At 46.6% G+C, this 27,432-nt stretch overlaps 1 protein-coding gene across 3 annotated transcripts in view; it reads left to right on the top strand.

The window, feature by feature from the left end:
- Positions 1-27,432, top strand: part of KSR2 (kinase suppressor of ras 2) — a 357,439-nt gene that overhangs the window by 62,916 nt on the left and 267,091 nt on the right. For all 3 annotated transcript variants that reach the window (XM_033098220.1, XM_033098218.1, XM_033098219.1), the window contains exons 2-3: positions 3,070-3,210; positions 6,681-6,831. In XM_033098220.1, the coding sequence (XP_032954111.1) occupies positions 3,070-3,210; positions 6,681-6,831 (292 nt within the window). The remainder of the gene's footprint in view (positions 1-3,069; positions 3,211-6,680; positions 6,832-27,432) is intronic.

Below are 27,432 nucleotides of genomic sequence, written 5' to 3'. Positions count from 1 at the left end.
TATGTGGGGAAAAAAACCCAACCCTACACATCAAACAACACTGCAGTTTCTAACACGTACGTACGTGTGTGTGTGAAAGTGCATAGGAAAAGATCTGGAAAGATATAGACTGATGTCAGTAGGTGCCTTTATTACCTGCAGGGAGGAGAGGCCAGCATTAGAGGGGACGATCAAACGAGCTTTGGCCTTAGCTGAGATGTTCTAACTTTTTTACAAGGAAAATATATATGTGTGTTTGTGTTTATTAAATAAAGTTATCCTTTCTGCAATATTGGGGCTTTGGAATCAGGCTTGGGTTGCGGTGTTAGCTCTCTGCTTACTAGCTGTGTGATTGTTAGCAAATGACTTGACTCCTCTGTACCTAAAGCCTTCATCTGTAAAATGTAGGTCTTAATAGCATCTAGCTCCTGGGGATGTGAGGATATATTGACCTTCAGTTTGGGCGTGGCATATGGAAGTGCTCAGTGATGGTACTTTTGTTTTTCTTTTTAATAAATTTTATTGGTGAATATTGGGGTATAGTGTGTTTCTCTAGGGCATTGTCCTTCAATCTAGTTGTAGAGGGCGCAGCTCAGCTCCAAGTCCAGTTGCCATTTTCAATCTTTAGTTGCAGGGGGCGCAGCCCACCATCCCATGTGGGGGGAATCGAACCGGCAGCCTTGTTGCTCAGAGCACGCGCTTTAACCACCTGAGCCATCCGGCCGGCCCTCAGTGATGGTACTTTTATTGTTGTTATTGCACTTATTTCATTTACTCCTCCAAATCTGGAAAGGGCTCCTTAACCTTTTAAGATATCAGGTGTCTTTATTACCAACCAGCTATGATGCAAGAAAAACTGTGATCAATTTTATAATAGAGTATGTACAAATAAAATGCCAGGGAAGAATTGATAAAGACTTGCTGGAGAAGGTGACATTTGAGGTGGACTTTGGAGAAAAAGTCAGATTTCCGTGAGTTGAGGGGGTGGTGTATTGGTTAGCCCTGGGTCCCAGTAATGCTGCATAACAAACAAGCACAGCACCTTATACTCGTATATAACATACATCTTATGCCCAGGCTGTTCACCGATGGGGCTGGAACCAATGACACTCAATATCAGTAAGCACACTGAGTACCCAAATCTGGGCTTCTAAATATCATTTTCCACTCAGTGGCACCAGCGTTCCTTGGAGAAAAGACTGATTTCAGAGTGGGGGCATAGAAAGAACAACGTGAGCCTGGAAAGTAAGGAATTGCTCACAGAATGATGGGGTCATGTCAAAGTCGGTTTCTTTTGTGTGGTTTTTTTCTGTACCTGGGTAAAGAAAATGGTTAAAACAAGTTGGCAAATAAAGCAAAAGACAGACATGAGAGTTCTATACAGAGCTTAGTCGAGGACCTCACTCAGAAATCTCAATAGGTCAGACCCTATTGATTCAGAAATCAGTTATAAAAAAGCCATCTTCTTTTTGACATTTTCTATTCTAAATTCTAAACTGAGATTTCAACTGAGTGTTCCTGGTGCATGAGTGTAACATGAAAATCGTGCCACTATTGCAATGGAATGTAGGCTTATCAAGAATGGCAACTTTCATTTCATTAGTAAGGTGCATCAAATTAATGGGAAACTAAAAACCCGTTTTCTGATTGGTTGCCATGGGTTTCAGTCTCAGGAAGGCTCTCCCAGTTGGCAGCAGGGCTGGACTGGGCAGCTCTTGGCTTCTCTGGCAACCCCCTAGTGGGAAGTGAGGGCTGGTCTCTGAGGGCCTGGGAAGAGTTGCTGGGAAGTGTTCTCGGTAGCCCAATCTGGTTCACTTGTTCCAAATGCTGTGGCCAGGCCTGGGTCACCCATCTGCAGACTAGGCTGGGTGAGACCAGCCTTACCTGAACCATATGGACTACTCCCCAAAAGGAAGTTGAATATATTCTTTTTAGCAAAGGGGGAATAGAGACCAGCGGGACACAAGCAACGGGTACCTGCGACGGTCATCCCCTGCTCCGAATTTTGTGATCCTGGAATTCCAGGACTGTCTTCTCAGTAAATGGTCGACAGTGCTTTGCAATACTAAAAGCGCTTACGTACCTCAGGGCTTTATTTTTGTTTCATTCAATTATCTTATTCAATATATTTTAAATTACAAAGATGATTATATGCTTTGGGTAACTATTGAAACACAGCAAAATATATGTAAAGAAACACTTAAACAGTTTTTTCTCACCCTGTTTATAGAATCTGTCCGTGCCAGTCAGCAGCGTGGGTGTGTCTTCCACACTTTCTTCTCTGCACACTCAAACACACACACACACACACACACACGTTGCCTTTCTTTTGTTAACATTGCTAGTTTTTACATAATTAGCAATAAAACACTTTCCTTTCTCATGTCATGGCATTCCTCCAGAAACATGGGTTCAGGTCCACCGCATTTAAAAAATATTCCTTAATTTGTGAGTACCTGTACGCGACTTACGATTCAAATGGTAACAGAAGGATTTCAATAAAAGATTTCTTCACTTCTGCTCCCCATCCTCTCCCTCCCCTTCCCTAGAGGGTTGAGATTCCTTCCCAAAAGTGTGTGCATTTACGAAGATCTAGAAATTTCCCACGTGCATGGGAGAGGGTGTTTCTTCACCCACATATCTTGGAGACCGGTCTGTATTGGTACACAGCACATGTCCTCATTTTCTTTTATGGCTGCACAGAGTTCCTGTGTGTGCATGAACCCTCATTTATGTCTCCTACCGACAGACCCTCAGGGTGTTTGCAGTCTCTTGCCATGGCAGACAGACCTGTAAGAAACCCTTCTACACAGTCATTTTGCACAGGGCGCGGTGTCTAGAGGATGAGTTCCTAGAATTAGAATTGTTGGGTGCAAGGCTATGTGCAGTGGAAGCCGAGATGGATGCAGCTCCAAAGGCCTCCCATTGAAGCGGTACCAACGCATGTCCCCTGTTCACTGTAGTTGAACCGGTCTTTAGAATACGGGGTTGGTTAGGGGTTTGTGCGGGGAGAGTATGGTGGGGAGATACTTGCCTCTCCTCCTTACGGCAGCACCTCTGAGAGACGTGTCTTCATCTGTATCTCCGCAGAGCAAGCTGGTGAAGTACTTCAGCCGGCAGCTGTCCTGCAAAAAGAAGGTGGCCCTGCAGGAACGCAACGCTGAGCTGGATGGCTTCCCCCAGCTTCGGCACTGGTTCCGGATCGTGGACGTACGCCAGGAAGTCCTGGAGGTGACCAAGGCTGCCCCATGTCCCCTGCCCCCTGTCGGCCAGTACTCAGCCCCTCGGGCAGTGGCGTGGTTTTGGCCTTGCCGGGCACATAATAATAGCAGGCCCTCAATTAATATGTGTTGGATGAAGACACACAGGATCCCTGATGCTGTCTGAATGGTTATTAAGAGTGTGGCTCTAGAGTCAGAACTTTGTTCATCTCTGCCACTTACTAAGTCACTTTGGCCAGATGACTTTACCTCTTAGACCGGCGCTGTCCAGCAGAGCTTTCTGCGATGATAGAAATATTTTATATCTGTGCTGTCCAATGCAGTAGCCACCAGCCACCTGTAGCTATTGAGCATTTGAATTATGGGTTAGTGCATGTGACTGAGGAACTGAATTTTCAATTGTGTTTAATGTTACTTAATCCTGGACAGGGGCCAGCCACCATATTGGATACCTCAGTCTTAGGACGTTAGTTTTCTCATCTGTTGAATGGGGTAATGATTGTCTCCTCTTCTTAAGTGGCTGGCACGTAAAATGCAATGATCCATGGAAAGTGTTCAGCTCGTATTCGGGCACCTAATAGTACTCAGTAAATGTCAACTTATTATTATTGTTGCTGTTGTTAAAAACTTTAGAAATAGAAGATTCTCCAGTGGCAAAACGAAACAAGAACACATGCTGTCTTGTGTCCACCCTCAAGGAGTGGACTGTATCCTTAAGGTCTCTAGGATAGTGGGATTTCCTTAGCCTCTCGGTTCCCAGGTCCCCACTGTTTCCAGTGACTGGGCTGAGCCCTTCGTAACAAAAGCAGCTCACATTCGTTGAATCTTTGATGCCAGGAGTCGTGCTAAGGGCTTCTCATGCAAGCTTTCAACTGCTGAGACTGTTCAGACCCTCACAGTGACCTTTTGACGTAGATGCCACTATTGTCCCCATTGTACAGAGCAGGAAACTGAGGCCCAGGGAAGCGATTAGCCTTGCTAGTGAGTGGGCAGGGCTGGCAGGAGAACCAGCTCGGATGGACTCCGGAGCCTAAGGTGGACAGCATTGCATTCTCCCCTCGTTTTCCTATTGCTGGGGCCTCCCCAAGCTGGGGAGAAGAGGGGGTGCTCCCCTGCCTGCAGAGCCAAGTGCCATTTCTCAAGGTGCTCCCTGCTTCCTGCTTGAAGAGGACTGGAAGATCCTCTTCCACCTGTTGTCTCTTTTCAGACCTTGTCCCAAAGTGATCTCACCTGAACCCACCAGATCTCACAGTCCTGAGAAGACGCCCCCCACCCCTCCATCCTCTACACCTCACCCATCTTGCACACGCACACCACATTGTGTATGATTTGTATACTCCCTTATTTCATTCACAGGATGGCAGTTTCATGTGAATGTCCTTAAAATGGAAGGCCCTCTATAAATACAGACAGTACAGTTTACTTGCATGGCCCTGTGTGCATTTCAGAAACTTTTGGGACCATTTATTTATCAAGTGGGGCGAATAAGGCAGACAAATCTCAACCAGGAGTTGAAATCTGGTGGCCCTCAGGCTGTATCTGATGCACAGACAATTTTTTGTTTGGCTGATAGGATTTCCAAGAAAAAAAATTGTTTTGAGCCGATATTTAAAAGTGGACAGAATTTGCATAAAATCCCAGCTCTTTGGCTTCTCCTGAAAAATGGGATCGCTGAACTCACTGAACTGAATTTCTCTCTGGTGAACTGAATTCCGCTGTCCTTTTGGATCCCGCAGATTCCCAAATTCATAGCTTTGCTCATTTACATTTACCTGCCCTGCAGATAGATACAGAATGAGCTCTGGCTCTTCTTACCTTAGTCGGTGAGAATCTTGAGCCCAGGCCACCAGCCAGGAGGTGGGGACGGAGCTCAAGTTCCAGTTCTCTGTCTGCAGCTCATGTGGGCGTCCACCAGAGGTCCCCTTTCTGTGGAGGAACTAGCAGTGTGGAGAAAGCTAGGAAGCCAGACTGCCTGGGTTCAAACTTATTGTGTGACTTTGGGCAAGTGTCCTAACCTCTCTGAATTTTAGTGTCCTAGGTACAGACTAATGATGATGATAAATGCACTTATGTTATGTGGTCTTTGTGGCATTAAAAGAAAATCCATGAAAGACACTTAAAACAGTACTCCATCCATTTCATTTATTATTATTATTTTATCAAACAGAAGTGCATCTGCTCTTTTGTCCCAGGTTCATTTAAGGCTTTCTCCACTTTTGATGTCATTATTACTTGTGGTTTTTTTTTTGGTGACCCTAAACATCCATGTAAATTGAGTATTTTGGGGGGGAAGGGTAAATTATAGGATAAAATGCACAAGTGAATCCTGCAGCAAAGAGGAGAATTCTTTTATGTTGGGAAACATCCCTTCTAAATTTGATTCACTTTGTACTTTTAGATCCTGGTCCATCACCTTTCTTAAAAGTAGGGCTTACTTGCAAGGTGTTCCTATTTGAAAAAAAACTCGAAGTGACCCAATTATTCTCTCTTTGCCTCTGCCCTACTGAGTTGGAAAGGAACCAGTTAGAAAGTTAAGGCTTGGGCTTCGTGGCTTTTGCTCTGCCTCTTTCTTTTTTTGGGGGGGGGGCGGTATAGAATTTGTGTGCTGATAGTTTTCCTCTTTCTGGCTGCCAGTTTAAATGGGGGTGGATCTGATTTTGTTGTAGTACACAGATATGGCCACAAGAGGGCACAAGTATTCCACATATTGCCTTAGCATCTCCGTCATTAGTTATCTGAAACTCTTATTTAAATAAGAATCAAATAATAGTAATAATAATAAATGTAAAAACATTGGATACTATTAAGTGCTATAAAGTGAAGACTCTGTTTTGTTCGTGCATAAATACAGAAGTTTGACAGATTTCAAGGTGTATTCATATTATGGTGCTAGAGACACATCGTTTTGGGAAAGGGGGGGGGCGTTGGTTGCTGGTGGCAGTGAAGAGACACCTGCCCAAAACATTTAGCAGAGAGTGGAGGACAGCCATCAAGAGATTTGGGCTGTCCAGTTTGCTCTGCTCTGGGTTCACCTTGAATTTGAGACAACTGCAGTCCAAGCTGAGCAGGAGGCACGGAGGGCCCTTCAAAGACGAGTAAATTGGAGCCTTGCGCATAAGGAGTTCAGAAGCCGCATGGGGAGACATACTTAACTACCACCATTTATGGAGCACCACGTGCTAAGCATGCATGCTTCCTTACAAAGTATGTGTGCTTAAGATTCCCATTTTACAGGTGAGTAAAGTGAGTCTCAGACAGGTTAAATGATTTGCTCGAGGTCATCTAGCTAATCAGTGGCAAAGCTGAGATCAAACCCAGGCCTCTCTGACCTCAGAATCATAGATCCAACTATTAATGCCCAGCAGCTGTCTATGCAGTGCCGGTGTTCCGTTAGGTACCACTAGAGGGCAGCGTGGAGGCTCAGGGCGTTCCTCCCTTCTGGGCACTTGAGGTCTATTTACCACCTTCTTCTCTCCCTAGGAAATCACTCCAGGCCAGCTGAGTCTGGAGGACCTCTTGGAGATGACGGATGAGCAGGTGTGTGAGACTGTGGAGAAATATGGAGCCAACCGGGAGGAGTGTGCCCGCCTCAATGCCTCCCTCTCCTGCCTCCGCAACGTCCACATGTCAGGTGAGCCGGCCCAGGGGGTGGGCAGATCTGCCAGGTTCCTGTGCCTGTAGCTGCAGGCTAGGACGAGACAGAGTCCACTCCGGGTGGTAAATACCGCTCACGAGCGGAGGAGAGAGGGGCCTGGATTCGGAAGCCAGAGTGGTCAGGGCAGCTCCCAGGAACTTTGGCCCAAGGGAGATCTTCTCAAGTTACAGGGTGTTTGGTTCTGGATAATTAGGGTCCAATACGGAAATATTGATTGTGTGTAGGGGACTAGAACGTTTTATTTTTTTGTTATTTTTTAATCTCCACAATTTATTTTATTTTTAAATAACGTTTTAAGTTTTCAATTACAGTTGACCTACAATATTATATTAGTTGCAGGTGTACAACATAATGATTAGACATTTATATCTTATGAAGTGATCGCCCTGATAACTCTAGTACCCATCTGACATGATACATAGTTATTACAACATTCTTGACTATATTTCTTATGCTGTACTTTATATCCCCATGACTGTTTTGTAACTATCAATTTGTACTTCTTAATCCCTTCCCCTTTTTCACAGAATTGTTTTGCCTTAGACATTCTGAAATGCCTTATTTTGGGTTGACATCTAATTTATCTTTTTTTTTGCATAAATAATATACATTTGTTGTAAAATAAATCAGAAAATAGATCAACAAAAATTAAATAACTGCCGCAAGCTCTACCCTCTAGGGACCTACCGTTGTCATTTTGGTATAATTTTTGATATAATTCTTCCAAGCCAGTGGGTTTGTATATACTTTCTTTAGAAAATATAGAGACAGGATTATCCATACATATTATTTTCAAATGTGGTTGTTTTAAAATTCACCTAACACAGTAACCTCTGTGACTTATTTTTGTCAGTTTGGGGTCCAAATACGTATTTCGCCAGAAATAAGACCTAGCCGGACCATCAGCTCTAATGGGTCTTTTGGAGCAAAAATTAATATAAGACCCTGTCTTATTTTACTATAAGACCCGGTATAATATAATATAAAATAATAATACCAGGTCTTTTATTAATTTTTGCTCCAAAAGACCCATTAGAGCTGATGGTCCGGCTAGGTCTTATTTTCGGGGAAGCAGAGTATGTTGTCGTTTTTCTTTGATCTGTTCTGTGAATTGCTCAAATCCCATTTGCCTTTCTTAGCAGAATATCAAAGAAACAGGCTCCCTGCTTCTTTCTAGCCTCATGCTTTTCCCACAAATTCCTGGGACTTTTCGGTGTAAAGGGATTAGTTCTGCCAAAGTAAAGTGTTACAGGTCCACCTGTGCAGTTATTTCAGTTCCTGTCATCAGATGTCATTGTTGTACACGAGTCTGGCACAGTCAGGTGGATGCTTATCATAGATGCCCCCGCTGGATCCAACAGGCAACATCCAGCAAGAGTTTGAGTGACTGCTTTGTAGCGGCTGTGCTGAGGCTACCGCAGTGAACAAAACAGAACATATTTGAAACAGGTCATTGGCCCAGATCACCCATTGCATGCCCCCTCCTCCCCGGCTTTGTACTCTTTCTTGCTAGGCAGATCTTGATCAGTGTTACAATCACCCTCAAAAGAGACCATGAGTTGGGAGCTGTCCTGTCATTGAAGGATGTTTAGTAGCACCCCTGGTCTCTACTCACTAGATACCAGTAACCCCCACCCCACCGCCGCCCACCAATCCAAGTCTCAACAAGCAGAAATGTCTCTGGATATTTTCATATGTTTGGGGGGAGGGGACGTGTGTGGAGACAGAGCCAGGAGAGCAGTTTCCAGGCTCTCGGCCTCACGTGGAAAGCTGCTGGCTCGGGTAGTGGATGGCCATCAGCTGTGACTAGTTGGCCATCAGCTGTAACCAGTTAGCTTTTAGCCACTGATACAACTGCCGTGGCTAAGCTAGCAAGCGGGGATAGCAGTTAGCCAGGGGTTGTTGGTTGGCAGAGAAGTGGATGGCACATTGCGGATTATGTGGCCCCTGTGTCTCCAACCCAGCCTCCAGCGAGAGTATAGTGGCATGACTCCCCTATCTATGGCTCCGGTGTTCCTTTTTGGCCTCGCCATATCCTGCGTTCTTATGTGGGGAGCAGGACCAGAGACTCTGCATGACAACGTGGCACAACAAAATTGCCCCAGGTGACTTGCTATAAAGGTTATGTTATTCCTTATTCTAGTCCAGTGTTGTTGACTCACCTAACATTTGCATGGCTACGAGGGGCCACTCAATCAATACATACAAAACCTGCTTCACGGGACATTTCTCCACCTACAGGGAGAAGCAGCTGGCAGTTTTCTCTCCTTTAAACAATGGCACTGAATTACAATGTTATATCATAAACATCTTCTTTGTCAATAAATGTATTCCCTCCTCATTTTTAAGGCCGGAACACTGCCACCATTTATTCAACTGGCCTCCTATTTTTAAAAATTAGGTTGTATCCATATTCTATGTGAGGTGGTAGTGAACAGCTTTGAATATTATCTTTGAGTGCATTCGTGGCGATTCCTTTAGTGTGAATTCATAGGAGTATGGTTCCTGCAGCAAAGAGTTTACGTGTTTTAAGACTTCTGGTGAACATTGCTACCTTGCTTTCCAAAAAGTTTGTACCAATTTATGCCTCTCCTCCTCTCCCACCCCTGCCACCCATAATGCATGAGGGCAAGCATTTGAGGTTAGGTTCTTCACTGCTTTTCAGAGTTCCTATCTTCTCATCAGAGCTGGGCTACTGAGTTTGGCAAAGTCCTTATAACTGCAGCTGGGCTCCACTTCTGCCTGAGAGAGGCGTGTATGTCAGCCCCCTGTGGGCTGTCATTGTCATTTTTAACATCCGGGGCTGGGTGAGACCTTGGGGGGGCCTCCCATCTGGGGTTTCTCAAACTTTTTTGATCAAGACTCACAGAAACAAATATGATTTATATTGCATCCCCATACGTGTGCACACACGCACACACACACGTATGTACACATGTACAACTGAAACGAGTTTCATGAGACAATACTCAATATGCATAATATCTTACATTCTCTTCTCTTTTATCCTATATCATTTACCAAATGCCGGTAACGACCCCCCACTTTATTTTCACACCTCACTTACAGGTTCAAAAACACTGATCTCATTGACCCTCCTCCCTCCCAGGCAACTGAGCTTCCTTCCCTCCACGATGTCCTGCCTCCGATGCCTGCCTTCGAGCCACGGGGTCCTTGAAAGCAGTGCCAAGTGCTGTACTTTTGCCCAGTTCCTCTAGCATTTGTCACCAAGGTCTGCATGGGGAGAAGCTCACGTCAGCAAAGGCTTGTCCACTCCACGCTGAGTTTCCTTAATGTCATACTTTACCTCTGCCCTTCCTGTATGTAGCAGTGCCACTTGTCACATTTTAGTTGTAACCTTCTTTGGGGAGTGGTCTTTTAAAAAGAGTGGATTTAGTCTCTCCCACTAGAGTGTAAGCTGCAAGAGGGGAGGGGTCGTCCTGTTTCTGCTCACCATTTTATTCCCAGAACATTGTAGGGACTCAATAAATATTTCTGAATCAATACACACGTTCCTCCTTGTGTAGCCCAGGAAAACTCACCATGGGCTTCACGTACACAGCTTTGCCCATCAATCGCAAAGCACTTCAGGGTTTGGCTTCTGTTTGGAACCCCACTGTTTACATTTCCTCCTCAAGCCCTAAATGTCAGCTAAATCTAGTTTTGTAGGGTTTCCTACATCAGGCATGGATTTCACATCTCGGTACTCCCCCCAGGGCCTAGAATTCCCTTTGTTCTCCCTGTGAATCTTGCTTATCCTTAGGCCCTACCTCAAGACCTCCACACTTTGTTGAATGAATGAATGAATGAATGAATACTTATATCACCAACTATTCATGCCTCACAGTGATTGCCAATTTCCTCATCTCACTCCCTCATCTGCCTACGACCTCCCTGAGCACATGCGCAGTAGGCTGCTATTCACCCCTCTGTTCCCAGCACCTTGCAGGGTTACATTTGTTGAAGGAAATACCGGGAACGCTGTGTGGTGTGCTTGCGGCTGATCTCCACCAGGGGGAAGCAGTGAGCCATCCGCTAGTGATCCTTGTTTTGAATTCTCTTCTTCCGTCAAAAATTATCACTGGTTCCTTAAAGCTTCTTAACTTTAGATGGTTCCATCATTTGCTGCCCTTCACCTTAACCAGTAATGTAATCCCAAACTAGGGAACAAACTAGTGTCGTTCCCACTAGACTCCTGCTTTCTGAGGGTCATACCGTATTCATCTTGGTATCCCCGGCTCTCAGCTGGAGTCTACAGTGATGAAAGCATATATTTTAAAATTAGGTGTGTAGTGGGGACTCAATGCGTGTTTGTTAAATGACTGAGGAACACAAGTTGTATTGAGAATGGCCTATGGAGAGAAGGCAGCTTTATATCGGACCAAGAATATGTGTAATCTCTGCCCCATCCCCCTTTAGAGGACAGGGGTGGCTTTTGTTTTAGAGCTGTGACTGTAATCTTCGTTTTCTCCTTGAGTTTTGGGGATATCTTTATTTCCTAGTGTCCATGAAGCCCCAAAGGTAGGAAAACTTAACCCTTTATTTTCTTCTCTTAACTTATTCGATCATCCTTAGCCTGAAACCAAAGAATTCTTCCTCAATCCTTGAACGAGCTCACGGCACCCCAAAGCCAGGATATTTTAACCGCTCCTTATCATGTCAGCTGTGGCCTGAAACCGAAAAACATTAATTGACTCATTCGGCAAAAGTGATTGAATGTCTGCTGGATGCCGGGCAGTATGATAACCTCTGAAAGGGCGTGCTTAGATATCTGACCTCATGGAGTTTACATGCTAGTGGGGAGAGACTGATGATAAATTATAACCGTAATAAGCATGTGCATTGTAAAGCCTGTTAGAATAAGTGCTGTGGAGAGAAGGCAGCGTGGAGCAGGCTAAGGGAGGTCAGTGGTGACCTCTGGGAATGCGGGGGACAGGCCGTATTAATAAAGTGGTCAGGGAAGGCCTCCCTCCTCTTCAGTTTTCCTTTCTACTTTCTCCTTCTCAGTCCTCAGTCGTTTGCCAAGAATATGGAATCTGGAGTCAAACTTGGGTGTGACTGCCAAATTCTGGGGCTCCTGCTTCTTAGCTGTGTGACTTTGAGTACAGTGTTTCAATGATTCTGAGATGAGTTTCCTAAATAGTAGGATGGAGATGATGATCATTTCTACCCCATTGGTTGTTGGGAGGATTACAGGAGATGATGCAGGCGAAGCATCTCGGGTCTGCCTGAACCAGGTGCATGATAACTCTTACTGTGACTGTTACCTTCACCCTCAGCACCCTCCCCAGCCCCATCCTACAACCACTGTCAGTTTCCATCACCACCATCACCACCATCACCACCATCACCATCATCACCACCATCATCACCATCACCACCATCACCACCATTATCACCATCGTCACCATCGTCACCATCACCACCATCGTCACCATCGTCACCATCACCACCATCACTACCATCACCACCATCACCAGTGTCCTGTAGCTTTTCTCTGACTCCGTCTCACTTTCCTGTACTTTCTTTCCATCCTCCTCTCTCTTTTTCTCCAAAGGGCCCTTGGGCTTCAGCTTTACGAATTCTGCTAATTCTTTGTTTTTCTTTGATTTCCCTTCTCTCTGAACCACTGTCTCTGTCAACGTTGCTGCATCTTTAGAAACTATTTCCCCCCTCTGTATGGCTTGATTGTTCTCCAGAGGTGGCCCACCTTTCCCTGGCCAAAAAAAAAAAAAAAAATTCAGAACCCCGAGCAATTTTTCCATGGCCCACAGCCCCCCTCCCCAATGATCACTACGGAGCTTAGGTCCTAAGGTGAAATTGATTTGGCTACTGGAAGAGCTTAGTCCTTTGATTGTTTTCAGACTAATAATAATGTGTGGTCGTTTGCATTTTCACTTTCTCAAGGAAAAACCCAGGTAGCACATAATGAAAGACCCTGTTTTACTCCTTCCCTTCCTCCCTCCCATACATGTTTATCAAGCACTCGCTATGCATCTGGCACTGTGCTGGATTCCAGGCCTTGGGGACTCTCTTGGGGCTTCAGGATGGAGCTGAGACCTAAGAAAGGAGGAGTTCACCTAATAACATGTGGAGGTGCTTTGTGGCTCTTGTGGCAGGAGAGAGCCTGCACCAGAGAGACCAGTGTGGTGGGCCCACTGGGAATGCTGGGGAGAATGGTGGGAGCTGAGGTCAGACAGATGGGCCCCCCATGGCAGACCATGGCACGGAGCTTGCATTGCAGAGCTTTGAGTAGAAGATATCTGGATCGCTTGTCCAGTTTTGAAACAAACACTGGCTGCAGAGTAGGTGGGTGACTTAGAGCGAGGTGCTGGTAGGTCTGAAAAGAAGCTCAGGGAGCCATGCAGCAGGAGAGAGAGAAGGCCAGGGTGCCGCTGGCAGAGAGGTACTCCCACACCCTAAAAGCCTCCCAAGAGTTTACTTTGTTGGGCCCCCTCTAGCTCCTCCTCTCCTGAGTGTCCAGGAGGAGAACTGGCAGCCAGGAGAAAACAGGATGCAAAGTGGCCCCGAAATAGCCAGCCTCAGATGCTCGTTTGTTTGCTGCCTCCCAGCGTGGGCAGTGAGTGAAGCCCACCGGAACCTGCCTTCCTTTGACGAGAACAAAGGGTAGGCGCGGTCTTGATTGTCTTATTGTTCCAGTTGCTTTTAACTTTGGGAGGGCTGGGCAGCTGCGGAAGAGCCACCCCTCCCAAAGCCAGCCGAGTCTGGAGTGTTCCGGCACTGACGTCCATCCCCTCCCCTCACTCTATGTTCCCCAGCCGTCCTGCTCTGTGGGTTCTCAGGAATCCCTTACACAGATGCAGGACCACGTTAGTGTTCTCCAGTGTGAGTGACAGAAACCTAAGGCAACCACACTCACCCACTAATGGCTCATTTGTTCACTGTAAATATTGACTGGTCTTCCTCTGTGTTGGTCGGGGTCAGGAATGAGGGCCGTTGCGGTGGCAGAGGCTCACCAGCTTCCTGCTGTCATGGACCTTGTGTTCTAGACCTGAGCTCTCCCACGGGGTGGCCTCGAGACGCACGCGGAAGTTAACCTTGTATTCATTAAAACGAAATCCAATGAAAAATTCCTCTTCAGTCGCAGGAGCACATTTCAAGGGATCCATAGCCACGTGGCCACGGGGCCACCCTATTGGAAATAGGCACCGTTCTAGGATGTGTCCATCGTCACAGGAAGTGCTATTGGCCAGAGCCACTCTAGAATATATCGAGGGAAATGCTAGGAAAAATGTCACATGGCGATCGGTTCTAAGAAGGGAGTTAACATGGAGTGATCTAATGGGGACTAGGTGTCCAACTTTGATGGGGTGGTCACCGTGGGTGGTGTCAGTCCGAGGGCTACCAGAGAAGCAGACCCAGTAGGATAAATGTTATAAGAGATTTAGTGCAAGGACTGGGCTTATGCGCTGGTGGAGGCTGGCTGCCTACGTCTGAGACCCAGACGCTGTCAGGAAGGGCTGGCTGGACTCTTGGGGATGAACTGAAGTTGCTGTCTGTGGGTGAAATTTCTTTTTCTTCAGGGAAGCCTCCAACTTTTTCTCTTAATGCTTTTCGACGGATTGAATCAGGCCCATCCCGATGATCGACGATACTCTCCCTTACTCACTCGTAAAAATCAGTGCATTATAGACTTTAAATCACGTCTATAAAATACCTAGATTAATAGATAATATGTGATTGAATAACGGGGGACTCGAGCGTAGCCAGGTTGACACACTGAAGAGACCATCCCAGGGGGCCTGTCTGGGGGAGATGACGGTAAACTAAGACTTGAGTGACAAGAACGAACCGGATATGAGGAGCTCGAGGAGAAGAACATTTTGACTGAGGAAACGGGTCCTGCAAGTCTCCCAAGCACTTTTAAGCAGCAGAAAGAAGGCCCGCGTGGCTGAACCATGGGAAGTGTTCTGGAGACTTGTTGCTGTGTAAGAATCCATTCCAAAACATAGTGGCTTAGAAGGACACCTGCTTGGTTCCCTCTCAGGATATCCTGAGCTGGCTGAGCTCCGCGTGGTAGGTCTTTGGTTCCCTGTGTTTGGGCTTGACTGGGCTGGAACATTCAAGATGGCACACATGCCTGGGTGGCAGTTGGCATTGGTTGTTGGGTGAAAATTCAACCTGGACTGTCTGCTGGAGTGCCCACATGGTTCCTTTCTGTGTGGCTTGGGCTTCGGACAGTGGGAGTGAGCATTCCCAGAGGGAGGACATGGGAGCTACCAGTTACCTTAAAGCTAGTCCTGGAACAGGTACGGTATTGCTTCTGCTGGTAGCTGTATCAGTGAGAAGTTCATTGGGGAGCAGAACCATCACGGGGGAATGGGAAAAAGAATTTATTATAGGCGTATAGGCCTTATACGGATGTATAATGAAAGGTAATTCTCTAAAATAAGGGTCAGCCAACTACAGCCCACTGGCCAAATTCGGCCCACTGCTTGCTTTTGTAAATAAAGTTTTATTGGAACGCCACCACACCCATTTGCTTGCATGTTGTCTGTGGCTGGTTTCACACTACAACGGCAGAATGGAGTCATGTGCCAGAGACTGAAGGATCCAGAAAGCCTAAAATATGTACGATCTGGCTTTAAAATATGTGCTAACTCTTGTAAAAGACCAAGCAAGAAATGGTAAGTGTTAGCTAAAACCAATGCACGCGTGCTCTAAATTAGGAGAGATCTCAGTCTCATATAATGAATAACTTCCTTTGGGAGGAAGGGAATAAGTACATAAATAAAGAGGGAGGGAGGCATTGTCCGTGAACTCTCTGGTGAGGGTGAATTACTGTTTGTACAGTGGGACAGCATTTATGTGGCGCTGCCATTGATGGGCACTTACTATACTAAGTGCTCAGGGGACGAGAGAAAGGCCTGGAAGGACGGATATGCCCAGAAAGGTTAAGTAACTTGCCTGGGGTCACACAGCTAGTACTGTGTAGAGCCTGTGCTCGAACTCACTTCAGCCTCACCCCAAACACATGCTTTTATTACGCAGTGCCTTACATGCCACCTTTTCTTGTCTGTTCCCCACCGGACTGAACTCTCTGGAGTGACATCTGGTTAATGGCTCTGGAGGGTCACTCTCATTTAGGGGTCCGTGGTTCTCTTTGGGTGAACGTGTCCCCCCGCCATCCCAATGAGATTCTGAATATGGGGTGCCTCACACTCCAGCAGATCTCCTTACTGACCTCACGCCTCACTTGGGAAAGGAAACCCGACACGGCCTCCCTCCCCCCAATCACACAAAGACCTGTTGATACTTCTCAGCCCCTCGTCAGCCCTGTCCTTGGGAACAGAGCCCAGGTTAGCTCCATCATCTGACCATTTTCTTTCTTTAGCACTTTCGTTGTTCCCTTCTCCGTCGGGTGCTTTTTGGAGGAGAAATGAGGTGGACAGGCTTTGTAACTGGATACCAGGACGCCCTGGGTGACGGGCTCACAGATTGTTTTTCAACCTCTGACTTCCAAAGCCTTTCTCCTCGTCACGGAGGGCAGAGGAGCTGAGTGGCAGGGATTTTTTGCTTTAAACCCTAGGCTCCTTGGTTGAAAAAGTTAGGAAAAAACAGCTGGTTGGCTGCAAACACTTGGATGTTTTTTCCTGCCTGTATTTATTGTTTTGGACACCATCCAGCCTGGGCCTCTTCCTCATGATTCTTGATGGTCGCCAGAGGGCGCTGCCTGATAATCTTCCTTCAGTCGAGACGCCAAAGACTTTGCTCATGTGCCACATAAAAAGACCTACATGGACGTGCAAACCGGAAAAGAGCCTCTCCTCGTTCAACTAAGGAAAAACTGAGTCCCAGCGAAGACAGAGGTTTAACCCAGGTTTAACCCAGCAGGGAACAAGTATGGGCTCAATTCTGAGCATCCTGGGCAGGGTGAAAACTTGGAGGGGGGCACCTTTGGTCTCTTCTCCTGGATGGCTTTGGGTGAGCTTTGGGTGAGCTGCACTGCATCGCGTCGGGGCAGGCTCATGGTTCCCGCCTGCCTCCAGTTGGCTCCGACGGGGTTTTGCTGCCCCTAACCTTCCTGCAGCGTTCATGTCACTGAAGCTCTCGCGCTGGCCTTCCTGCCAGACTGAAGACCAACTGAGAGAAGGAAGTGAGCTGTAAAGAAGAAACCTTGCAGAGAAGGCTCCAAATAATAACCCGTGGAGATGCAAAGAGAGCTCCGAAGAGACTATAGCTTCCTTCCCTTGGAAGACATCTGGAAAGAACTTGGGGCCAGATGTGGGGCGACTCCAGTTGTGTGGGAGCCCTCCTGGAGCTTGCTAACAGAAAAGCTATGAAGAGAAGCAGGATTTGGTTCAACTGAAACCAACGTCTTAGCTTTTGCCACATGCCAAGCCCTGGGGCACATTGATACAAGAAGACATGGGCCGCAGTTGGCAAGGGGTTGGGCTCCTGGACCTTTGTCCAGGTGTCCTGGTCAGTTTGTGGCACCGTCAGGAAAGCATGTGAGTCCTGAGCCTGGCCTGTGAGTCCTTCCTGGCCCACTGAGCTGTAGTGAACTTGGCCTAGCCCTTACCCCATTCGAGCCCCAGTCTTTGAAACAGGCATTTTGAAGCAGAAAAAAGGTAATAATCAATCACAGTCTTCCTCTGACACCTGTAAGAGGTTGGAAAAGTCCCCCGTCTTTTATAGAACCACGGGACTATGTTTATACCCCCAGAGTGAGCCAGCTTTTACACGAAGGAGCTTTCAGGCAGGAGATTTGTAGGTGGACATTGGGCCTTCCTCCCTGCAGACTGTGGGCTGGGGGACGCTTAAGAATAGTGATCATCGTTCATGCCATCGGATGCCACGCTCACCAGCTCTCAGGCCCCAGGTAGGAGATTTTCTTGGGGGTCTCCAGTGATAGAATGTAAAGAGCTAGCGGAGAGTTTCTCCACTTTGGCACTGTAGATGCTTGGGGATGGATAATTCTTTGTGGTGGGGGCTGTCCTGTGCACTGTCGCGTTTCGGCAGCATCCCTGGCCTCTACTTGCTGGATGCCCGTAGCACCCGTCCCCCACCCCACCTCGACCGTGAAATCAAAAATGCCTCCAGATGTCAAGTGTTCCCGGTTGAGAACTGCTGCCTTAACTTCTCCGAACTGCTCCAGGCGTCGCTTAGCTGATGGGCTCTGGCTTGGACGACGGCGATGGTGACAGCTTCAGTAATTCTGAGGCCAGATGAAAGCCAGGAAATTTTGTGAAGACGGAGGTTCTGTAAAAGCACAGAAAACTGTAATTGAGTTGGACTTTGGCTTCTCAGGCCCAGAGCATGGTTTTCCCAGGGGTCCTTAGTCAAATTTACAGGAACCAGAGGAAAGCTAGGAGGAACCTGGCCACCCTCCCAACAGTGTGTGCTCGCACGTACACACACACACACACACACACACACAGTCACACACTGTCACACACTCCCATGCACGATCTCTCCCTTTCTTCCTAGGGACCTTGTTAAAACTTCAGTTGTGCAGGTCAGCAGCTCCCAGTCACCCTTTCCCTTGACACGTCCCACCAAAGGGGACAGTAGTGAAGAGAGGTCAGGGATGCAGGCCGGACGCCTGGGTTCTGCCCTGCCCTGACTCGTCTGGCGGTGGGAGCCTGGACTAGCCACATGGCCTGGCTGAGTCTCGTGTCCAGGTCTGTCAAATGCCTGGGGACAGGAAGGGTGGTCTGTAAGCCCTTCCCCCATGATTCCATGTCTCGGGTTTGACCTTCAAGCAGGGTCAGTGAGCTGACAGCAGTCATCATGTCCCCACTCTCATGGACAGCTCTACGGGTCACATCCTGTCTTCCGACTGTTGTTATTGTTGCAGTGAACCCCGTATCAACTCAGTGGCACCTTTCTTGGGTTCTTTGAGCATAAGTAATTCCCATCTTTGCACTTGAAGTTTCTTCTGCCAGCAACACTCTTTCTTGGGCTGGCTCCTTATTGTCCGGCCTCAGCTCGGAAGCTGTAGGAAGTGCTCATTCATGGCGTTGGTGTCATTATCGTCACTCTTCATAGACCAGGGAGCGCGGGGGTTGGGAGGATCCAGGGGAGGGGCCCAGCCCAGCCCCATGAGGCCAGGGGACGCTTTGTAGAGGAAGGAATGGCTACCCTGAGTTTCAAGGATGATAGTCTGATTGGGCTTCTTCCCTTTCTTCTTGGGTTGATTATTTTGTTTTATTGCCATCAAATGCCAAAATCTCAAATCTGCTCGGGGTGGGGTTTTTTTGTTTTGTTTTGTTTTGTTTTTTTTCCCTTTCAAATCATCATAGTTCAAAAAAATTTTTTTTCTTTTTTTTGCAATATATTTGTGGCTTTTTTTTTTTTTTTTTTTTTTTTGCAATATCTTTTTGGATCATTTTGTGTCGTAAAAGCTGCCGGTAGATGTTCAGTGCTGAAGTCAGTGGAAAAGTGGATTTTTTTTTTTTTTTCTGGAAAGAAGGACGTAGTCCGTAGGGAAAATGCTGGAACCTTACCCAACTACATCTCTTTCTTTGAGCCTCGCACCCATGACCGGCAGGTGGAAGAGGAATTTAAGTGGAATTCCTTGTAACCCCTGCTCATGGGCTTCATTCAACAAGGCATTCAGGTCCCTGGCGATGCCAGTTCTCTGCTGAGACACTGGGATTTCGGCAAAGGGGAGTTAGGGTATAAGGGCAGGGCCAGAAAAGGTTGGGATGGAGGAGATTGGAGGATTCCTTATGAAGGAAGGGCTTCGTGTCCAGTGGGAGTTTCCAAATATTCACGGTGCCAATGAATGTGGCACCCCGTGTGTCTCTGCACAGATGGTTATCGTTCCCTGCTGCGTACAGGCATTGCTCCATGGGTACGATGTGCTAGACATACTGTGTGCAAAGACTTTCCATGGATATAGCGTCCTTTATCCTTATAGAAAGGGAGGAGGTGAGGTTCAGAGAGGTCGATGAATTTGGCCAAGGCTGCACAGCTTAGGCAAGTCACAAAGCAGCATTACACTCAGGAGAGTGGTGTGTAACCACTGCTTCATACCACGCCCCAGACTCTGCAGGATAGAAAGGAAGGGAGTGGCATTTATTGAGAGCGTAAGGGCTCTACGGAAGTTGCTTGGCCAAGGTCACTGAGCTGCACTCAGTCAGGTCTGCTGACAGCCTGTGTGCTTTGTGAACTTATACACAATTTTTGAGGAACATGAACCTATTGGGTGGCCCATGCCCAGGTAGTGGGTGGTTTGGTATCCTAGGAGGAGACTGGACCAGAACCACTGAGCAGGTTGCCCATGCGTTGGGCCTGGAGAAAGTGGTAGGTGAGAGGGAGGGAGAGGTGAGGTGATGCTAGGAGGGGGTGGGGACAAGGCCTGGAGTCTGAAGGCGAGTCCTGCTCTGTGGTTTCAGGCAGTTGCTGGCCTGACCTCTTTGGGCCTCTTGGACAGGAACACTACAGTAGGACCTGTATCGTGCTTAAAAGGCCGGCTTGAGGATGCTGGAAGAGATGCGTATAAAAGCTTGGGGCATAGTATGTGTTCAATAAGTGGTAATGCTACTTGCCCTGTATTATGTCTCATAGTCTGGCTCAAACAGAGCTTTCCCAGGGTCAGGTAAGAGTGGTGGCTGCCTGGGAAACTTTCCTTAAATGCAGTGTCAGGTGAAGGGAAGACCTGGGCGTCGATACAGTCAGAGGGAATCATGGTTGTCTATTTGATCTCGACATTTTCTTTTCCCAGTGGGCTGAGTTACATTTTTCAACCAGTTTTGAGGTCTGAAGGGCTTTGTTCCTCAGTCCCAGCAACCAGAGGTGATCTCTGGTACGTGCTGAGAGTGGGCCCCACTGAGCAGGAGAGGAAAAGGAAGGAAGGTGGGGGACTTTTCCACAAAATGGCCTCATGCCACTGAGCACTGGCTGTGCTGTCACACGGTTCTGGTTTTAAATTCTGGGCTCCTGCAACTTACCTGCTTGTGACCTTGGGAGGTCAGTTTACTTCTCTGGGCCTCAGTGTTCCCATCTGCACAATGGGGACGAGGGTGGGCCTTGTGGATGAGGCTGTGGAGGGTTGTGTGAGCCGGAGCACCTGATTGTTAGCAAGCTGGAGGAAATCCCGAGGAGCCGGCCGGGGAAGCTGGGATGTCAGAAGATCAGCATGAGCAGGGACAAGGTTCAGCATCAATACTGCCGACCATCTGCTCTGCATTTTGTGCCTGCATTGCTGGTTTGATGGCTTCTCAGGCCACAGAACATCCCTGGATTTCACAGCCACCAGCTGCTTCTCTCTTGGATCCACCACCTCCCCGCAGACGTAGGTGGTGGGCATAGTCCCTCTTGGTGGAAAAACAGCTCAGAGCAGGGAGCTCTGGGTTTGGATCCGCGATCTGCCGTGAATCCCTCTTGCCTATTTCCCAGTTACCGAAGGAAGTCACATCACTCGAGCCTCAGTTTCTCCCTTTAAGAAAGAAAATTGGAATTCTTGTTCTCCTTACCTGCCGGAACCTTCCTTGATGAGGCTGGAAGAGGGTGAGGTCCAAAAAGTACTTTGCCAGCTGTCACGTACCTAGAATTGGGAGGAGCCGTTACTTTTATTGATGACAACTGGGTCTGAAGCACCAGTTTTATTTGGGGCCCTTAACAAAGAAGAGGCAGGATCTTTTTTTTTTTTTAAATAAATTCCCTGGAGCTCTGCTGTCCTACCCCAAAACACGGGTACGCAAACCTGATACAAACTTTATACAAAAACAATCAAGTCCCTTTAATGACATGCCTTTGAAAATAGAGCCAGGTTAGCTGTCTACAGAGGTTGTGGCAATCAAAAGATGATGCTATTTTAGTGTGTAATTCACTTGTACATCCAGCTTCAACTAGCATTTACTAAATACCTACCATGTTCCCAGCATCGTATGAGAGGTACCAGCTTTGTGGCCTTGGGTGAGTCATTTCATGTGTCTGAACCATCATTTCCTGGCCTGAATATTCAGATCAGAATTGTCCCTACTTCTTGGCTTGTGGTGAGGTTTACGTGAGCTAAAAATATGCGAAGTGCAGGGCCTGGCATGGAGTTCCCACTGGTGCCTGATAACTGGTGCCTTGCTATCGTTATTATTGGGTAATTATTGTTATTGTTGGATTTCTTCACCTATCTGATCTCTTTCAATGCCGCCTCATTTTCCCACACTGTCTTTTTTATGTGAATTAAGTACCTGGCATTTGTGGCCCCAATTTATAGACACAGAACGAGGCACAGGCACCAAAGCCACAAGGTCCAGATCTCGGAGAGGCCGAGAAGAGATGTCCTGGGCTGCCCCTCCCTTGCCTCTGGTGAGATGGGCCAGGTTGGAGATGTCTGCCAGTGTGATGCTTACACAAAACTTCTCAGCTAAGGCAAGAAATCACTGACTGCTGGTGGAGAGACATCATCAGTCAAAAAGTAGGATGGAAGAAGAAAGCTAAGAAATAACCTAAACGTTCTTTTCAAATGCATTTATTGGGAAGGGGAAAGAAAGAGCAAAATGAAACAAGTTCTGCCTGAGTGGACGTGACTTAATGTGACTGGGGCATGCTGATAATAAAATTAGGGAGTTTCTTGTGCTGGGGAAATATTTGGATTTTTCATGCTCTGCCAGTTCCCCAGGAGACGGGCATGGGAGGAAGTTAGACTTTGGGACATGTCACATCTCTTTTACAGTCAAGAAATCTGTTTATTTAATTAAATTTCCTTTGAGTCTGGTTTTTCCTTTGAGTGAGTTTTCTGCTTTCTTTCTTTCCCAAGACAGGCAGAATTTGTCAATAGAAATGACAGTATTAATAATAATAACAGAAAAATTGTATATGTATGTATATAAAAAGCCAAACAGCACCATATCCTCTGTTATCTTAAGTTTGTGGCTGAAGTCACATCGGTCTCTTTAGAGGAGTCTGTTGCTCATAGCTTGGTTAGATTTTAGAAGGAAAGGACTTTAGTTAGTGAGAAAGGTCAAGGGGCCATGTGAGTAGAACCCTAAGGACAGGAACGGTGACTTCTGTGTCTTCATTCTATGATGATTAGCTTCACGCCATAGCTTAATGGCAGTGGGTGGTTGACTGGATTCGTCAGACTGAATGGTATCACAAGGTCACCCCATCTGCAGGTAGCTTTGGAGCTGGCTTGTTTGGACCCTTTCCATTTTTATACCCATCTCAAATGTCTCCCAGACCTTCCAGAGCTACTTCATCCTTTTGGAATCGACTCCCTACCTTCTGAGGCCAGTGGGAATGTTAGCACTAGAAGTATCCAGGGCACAGTTCCTGTTTTCACGGAGGACGACAGATGGCTGGGCAAAGACTGGCCAGAGAAGAAGGACCTGCAGCTGGTGCATTGCATAGAGTATCTGGGCAAGTACCACTGGACAGCCATGTCATCTGGCTACTGGATGCCCTTTGAGGGCCTGAGGTCAGGGATGAGAGATCCCAGAGGTCCCCAGAGGGACCAGTTGACCTTGGATACTGGCTGCCTTTGTAACTCAGGACAGCTTGGCCACAAGGGCGGGTCCAAGGTTTTTACATTTGCTTTGATAAAGCAGTTTAGAGATCTGTGTTTCCTTATCTGTGAAATGGGGATAATTATAAAACTCAATTGTAGGATGATTTTAAGAATTTAATGAGTTACAATATACAGAGAGTGCCAAAAAATGTATACACACCTTAAGAAAGGAAAAAACCTGTATTAATTGTAATAATATATACCGATAATTAAAGATGAATGCAAGTCGCGTTTGACTTCTGCAATTACAAGAGGTGCTCAAAGAAGTCCAGAGACTTCTGATTATGGCAAACGACTGCTTAAGAGTTAACATCTCTTAAAATGTATATACATTTTTTTGACACCCCCGGTATAAAGAAAGTGCCTGGTATACAGTAAGCACTCAACAAAATGGCTTAGTAATTAAATTACTGTCCAGGGCAAAATTTTCTAAAGGATGTTGAAGGGTTGTACTTACAAAAAAAAAAATCAAACAGGTTTTTTTCCTGTAGTGCTTTCTTGGTACACAGTGTGGTACCTTGGTTTTCGAACGTAATCCACAAGTTCTGAAACGTTCGAAAACAGCCGACAGCTAGGCCTCAAGATCTTGCACTCAGCGGAAGTCGTGTGACATGTTCGACTTCTGAGTCGTGTTCAAAAACCGAAGCATTAATTCTGGGTTTACGGTGTTTGTAAACCGAAATGTTCGTCATTGGAGACGTTCGAAAACCAAGGACCACTGTAGTTAGTAAGTTGCTATGCACTGTGATTTTACTTATAACCTCATGATTCCGCCCGAACTTGGCTGTGGTTTTTCTTTTCACTGAGCCTGTGTTGAGACAGTGACTCAGGAAGCAGGCTTTGGGAAATGCTGTTTAAAGGAAGAGCTGGTGTTAGAGTGATACCTACCGAGGACTTCCTCTGTGCCAGGACCATGCTAGGCTCTGGGGACACAGGAGGGAACAAGTACAGAGACCCGGCCTCATGGACTTAGATGATAGCTCTTAGAGTTAACAGGAGAGTCTTCAAATGCTCTGCTCCTCGGTGGTAGAGTGTGTAAAATGGGAACAATATGAGTTCTGGCTGTATTTTACCTTACCAGGAGGTTGGAAAGATAATATGAGATACTGGCTTGGGCAGGAGTTATGATAACTGAATTGTGGAAGGGTTGTGCTTCAGCATAGTGCAGGACCTAGTAGGAGCATAGACTCTGGAATTGGTCAGCTGAGGTTGGAGAACCAGCTCTGCCACCTAGTAGCTGTGTGACCTTGTACAAGTTACTTAACCTCTCTGGGTCCTCTTCTACAAAATGAGGAGAGCACTACTAACTCATTAAATACTCATAATAACCTCATAGGGTTGTTATGAGTGTTTAATGAGTTACAAGGCATTTACATATACAAAGTGCTTTCTAAGTATTAAATAAAAGAATAATCAACAACAACAATAATAATAGCAGCCAACATTGATCAACTATTTACACTGTGCCAGGCCCTTGGCATGGATTGTCTAACTTATTCCTCAGAATGGCTTGGTCATTATTATTATTATCTCCATTTAACAGGTGAGAAAATTGAGGCTAATAGCTAAGCCACTGCCAAAGGTACACAACTAGTAAGTGTTCAGGCCAGTTCGTAGACTCCTGTGCCTGAGATCCAAAGTACCATCCCTGTGCGGCCTGTGCCATCCCTGTGTAGATGAGGTTCTTTTGGCGGCAGGATGTGTCTACCAGGCAGAGGTCCAGCTTATAGCTGCACACGGACAGGAGAGCCCAGGAGCTGCTTAGGGGGCCAGCTGTGTTATGAGGGTTGGCATTTCCAAGATACCCAAGTCCAGTCTTCAGACTTTCGGGAACAGCTCTTCCTTCTCCTTTTTCTCCTTTCAAAAAGGCAGGTTGGATTCTCTTTCCTCCTGTCTTTCTAGCCTGTATCATGACTGTGTGAAGTCAGAAGTTGAATCCAGGGCTCCTGAGAACAGATCTGTAAAAGACACAGCTTCTTTCCTCAAGGGTTAAATAGAAAGTGTAGGAAAATGGGAGCCCTCACGCGGTCGGTAATCAGTTTTCTGTGTGTGTGTGTGTGCGTGTGTGTGTGTATTTTTAAAAAGCTCTTGCCCACTGCTGAGACCTGCCTCTGCTGATGTCAGGCAGAGCTGCCTCGAGGTCACGTTTCAGACTTCATGTGTCTCCCGCTTGTCATCTTCTGAATATTTCCAGTAGGGTACGTGACCCTCTCCCGAGAAGCAGTGTATTTTAAAAGTGCTTGTTTGTTGTTTGTTTGCCTGTGAGAGTGTTTTTTTCCTCCTCTTTTTCTTTTAAAAATCTCCCTTTGCCCTCCTTCCTGGTTCCCAGCAGCCTGACCCTGCCTCGCTTATCTAAGACAGTGAAATAGGAACAAACTAACAGCTGTGGTCGCAGCTCTGACTGAGGCTGCACAGCAGAATTGTCATGGCAAAGAAAGAACTGAAGTCCTTTAGTGCCTTGGAGCTTTGGGCATCTTCTCTGTAAGCACCATAGGCTTTGTCAGCTGCTGGCTGAGAAGAGGTGGAGTGAGACTAGGTCAAGGGGGCATTTGTCATGATTATAGTGTAGAAGGGAGTGGGGTGCATTCATCCATCCATTCATTCATTCATTCATTCATTCATTCATTCATCTATTCTTTCTTCCTCTCTTTCAACCTCTTCCCTTTCTATTTTTTCCTTTGCTCCTCTCTCTTGTCCTTCCTTCCTTCCTTCCTTCCTTCCTTCCTTCCTTCCTTTCTTCCATCCATCGACTCATCCACTCATTCATCTATCCACCCACCTACCCATCCAAACATCCCTCTGTTTATCTACATATCCATCCATCCATCCATCCATCCATCCATCCATCCATCCATCCATCCACCCATCTATTTTAAAGGTACCGAGACCCTTCTATGCTGAGTGCTGAAGCTTTAGAAATGATAAACAAGGCCCCTGCCCTTGTGGACTGAACCATCGAAGGAGGGAGAGAGACCTTTAAACACAGAATTGAGATGAGCTAATTACATTGTGAAGAAAGTAGCGAGAGAGGCATGTTAGCTAGAGTCGTCAGGAGGTCTCTCTGAGGAAGTGACATTTGAACTGAGATCTGAAGAATGTGTAGGGGAGAGGAAGTGGCCTAGAAAGTTCTCCAGACAGAGGGAATGGTTGTAGGAAGGGGAGAAGTAGTTCCTTGCTGAGGAAATAACCAGAATTCTCTGTGGCTGGGGCCACTACATCCATGCCCCCCTCCGGATACTCATCTATCCATGCATCCATCCATTATTTATGCACATATCCATCCATACACCCATCCATTATCTATGCACATATCCATCCATACACCCATCCATTTATTTATGCACATAGCCATCCATATACCATTGTGCCCGTCCAGGCACCTCTGCACCCATCCATGCACCCATCCATGTGTCCATCTGTCCTCCCATGTATCCATCCATCCATCTCTGCATACAACAGACATTGATTCATTATGTCAGACACATCTGTCTTCTCTTAACTTGGTCTCTTAGCAGCATGCATGATCGCTGACCAATTCCTCCTTTTGGGCATATTCTCTTCTCTTGGCGACCATGACAGCGCACTCTTGTGGTTTTAGTCCTACCTTTCTGGTCCCTGCATGCCGAAAACTGCATTTATTCATCTTCCCCCCAAATTGCCTTTCTACTAGATTTTGTTTTCTTCTTAGTAAACGGCAGCACCATTTCCAGTTGTTTAAGCTGGTAATCATTCCGATTCAAGGAATCAATCTGATACGTATCCTACTCCTCACATTCTGTATGTCCCCAGGCCATGTTAATTCTGTCTCCAAATGTATGTCAAATCTGCCCACTTCTCACCACTAGTACCGTAGTCTTGCCTGGATGACTGCAGCAGCCTCCTATCTGGTTTCCTTGCTTTTATACTTGCTCCCCTTCAATGCTTTCTCCTCTTGGAGTCGGATTAATCTCTTTCAATCCCTAATCAAATCATGTGTCTCCCCTGCTTACCACCCTTCATCTACAAGGCAGGGTTCACGCCTGCCTGCCTCAGTGGCCTCATCTCATTCTCTTTTCTCTCTTACTCAACACCATCCAGTCATGCTAACCTTCTTTTCAGTT

The sequence above is a fragment of the Rhinolophus ferrumequinum genome, chromosome 25 (genome assembly GCF_004115265.2).
Source record: "Rhinolophus ferrumequinum isolate MPI-CBG mRhiFer1 chromosome 25, mRhiFer1_v1.p, whole genome shotgun sequence".
Classification (NCBI taxonomy): domain Eukaryota; kingdom Metazoa; phylum Chordata; class Mammalia; order Chiroptera; family Rhinolophidae; genus Rhinolophus; species Rhinolophus ferrumequinum.
Note: the sequence above shows the minus strand (reverse complement) of the source record. Positions and strands in the feature narration are given on the sequence as shown.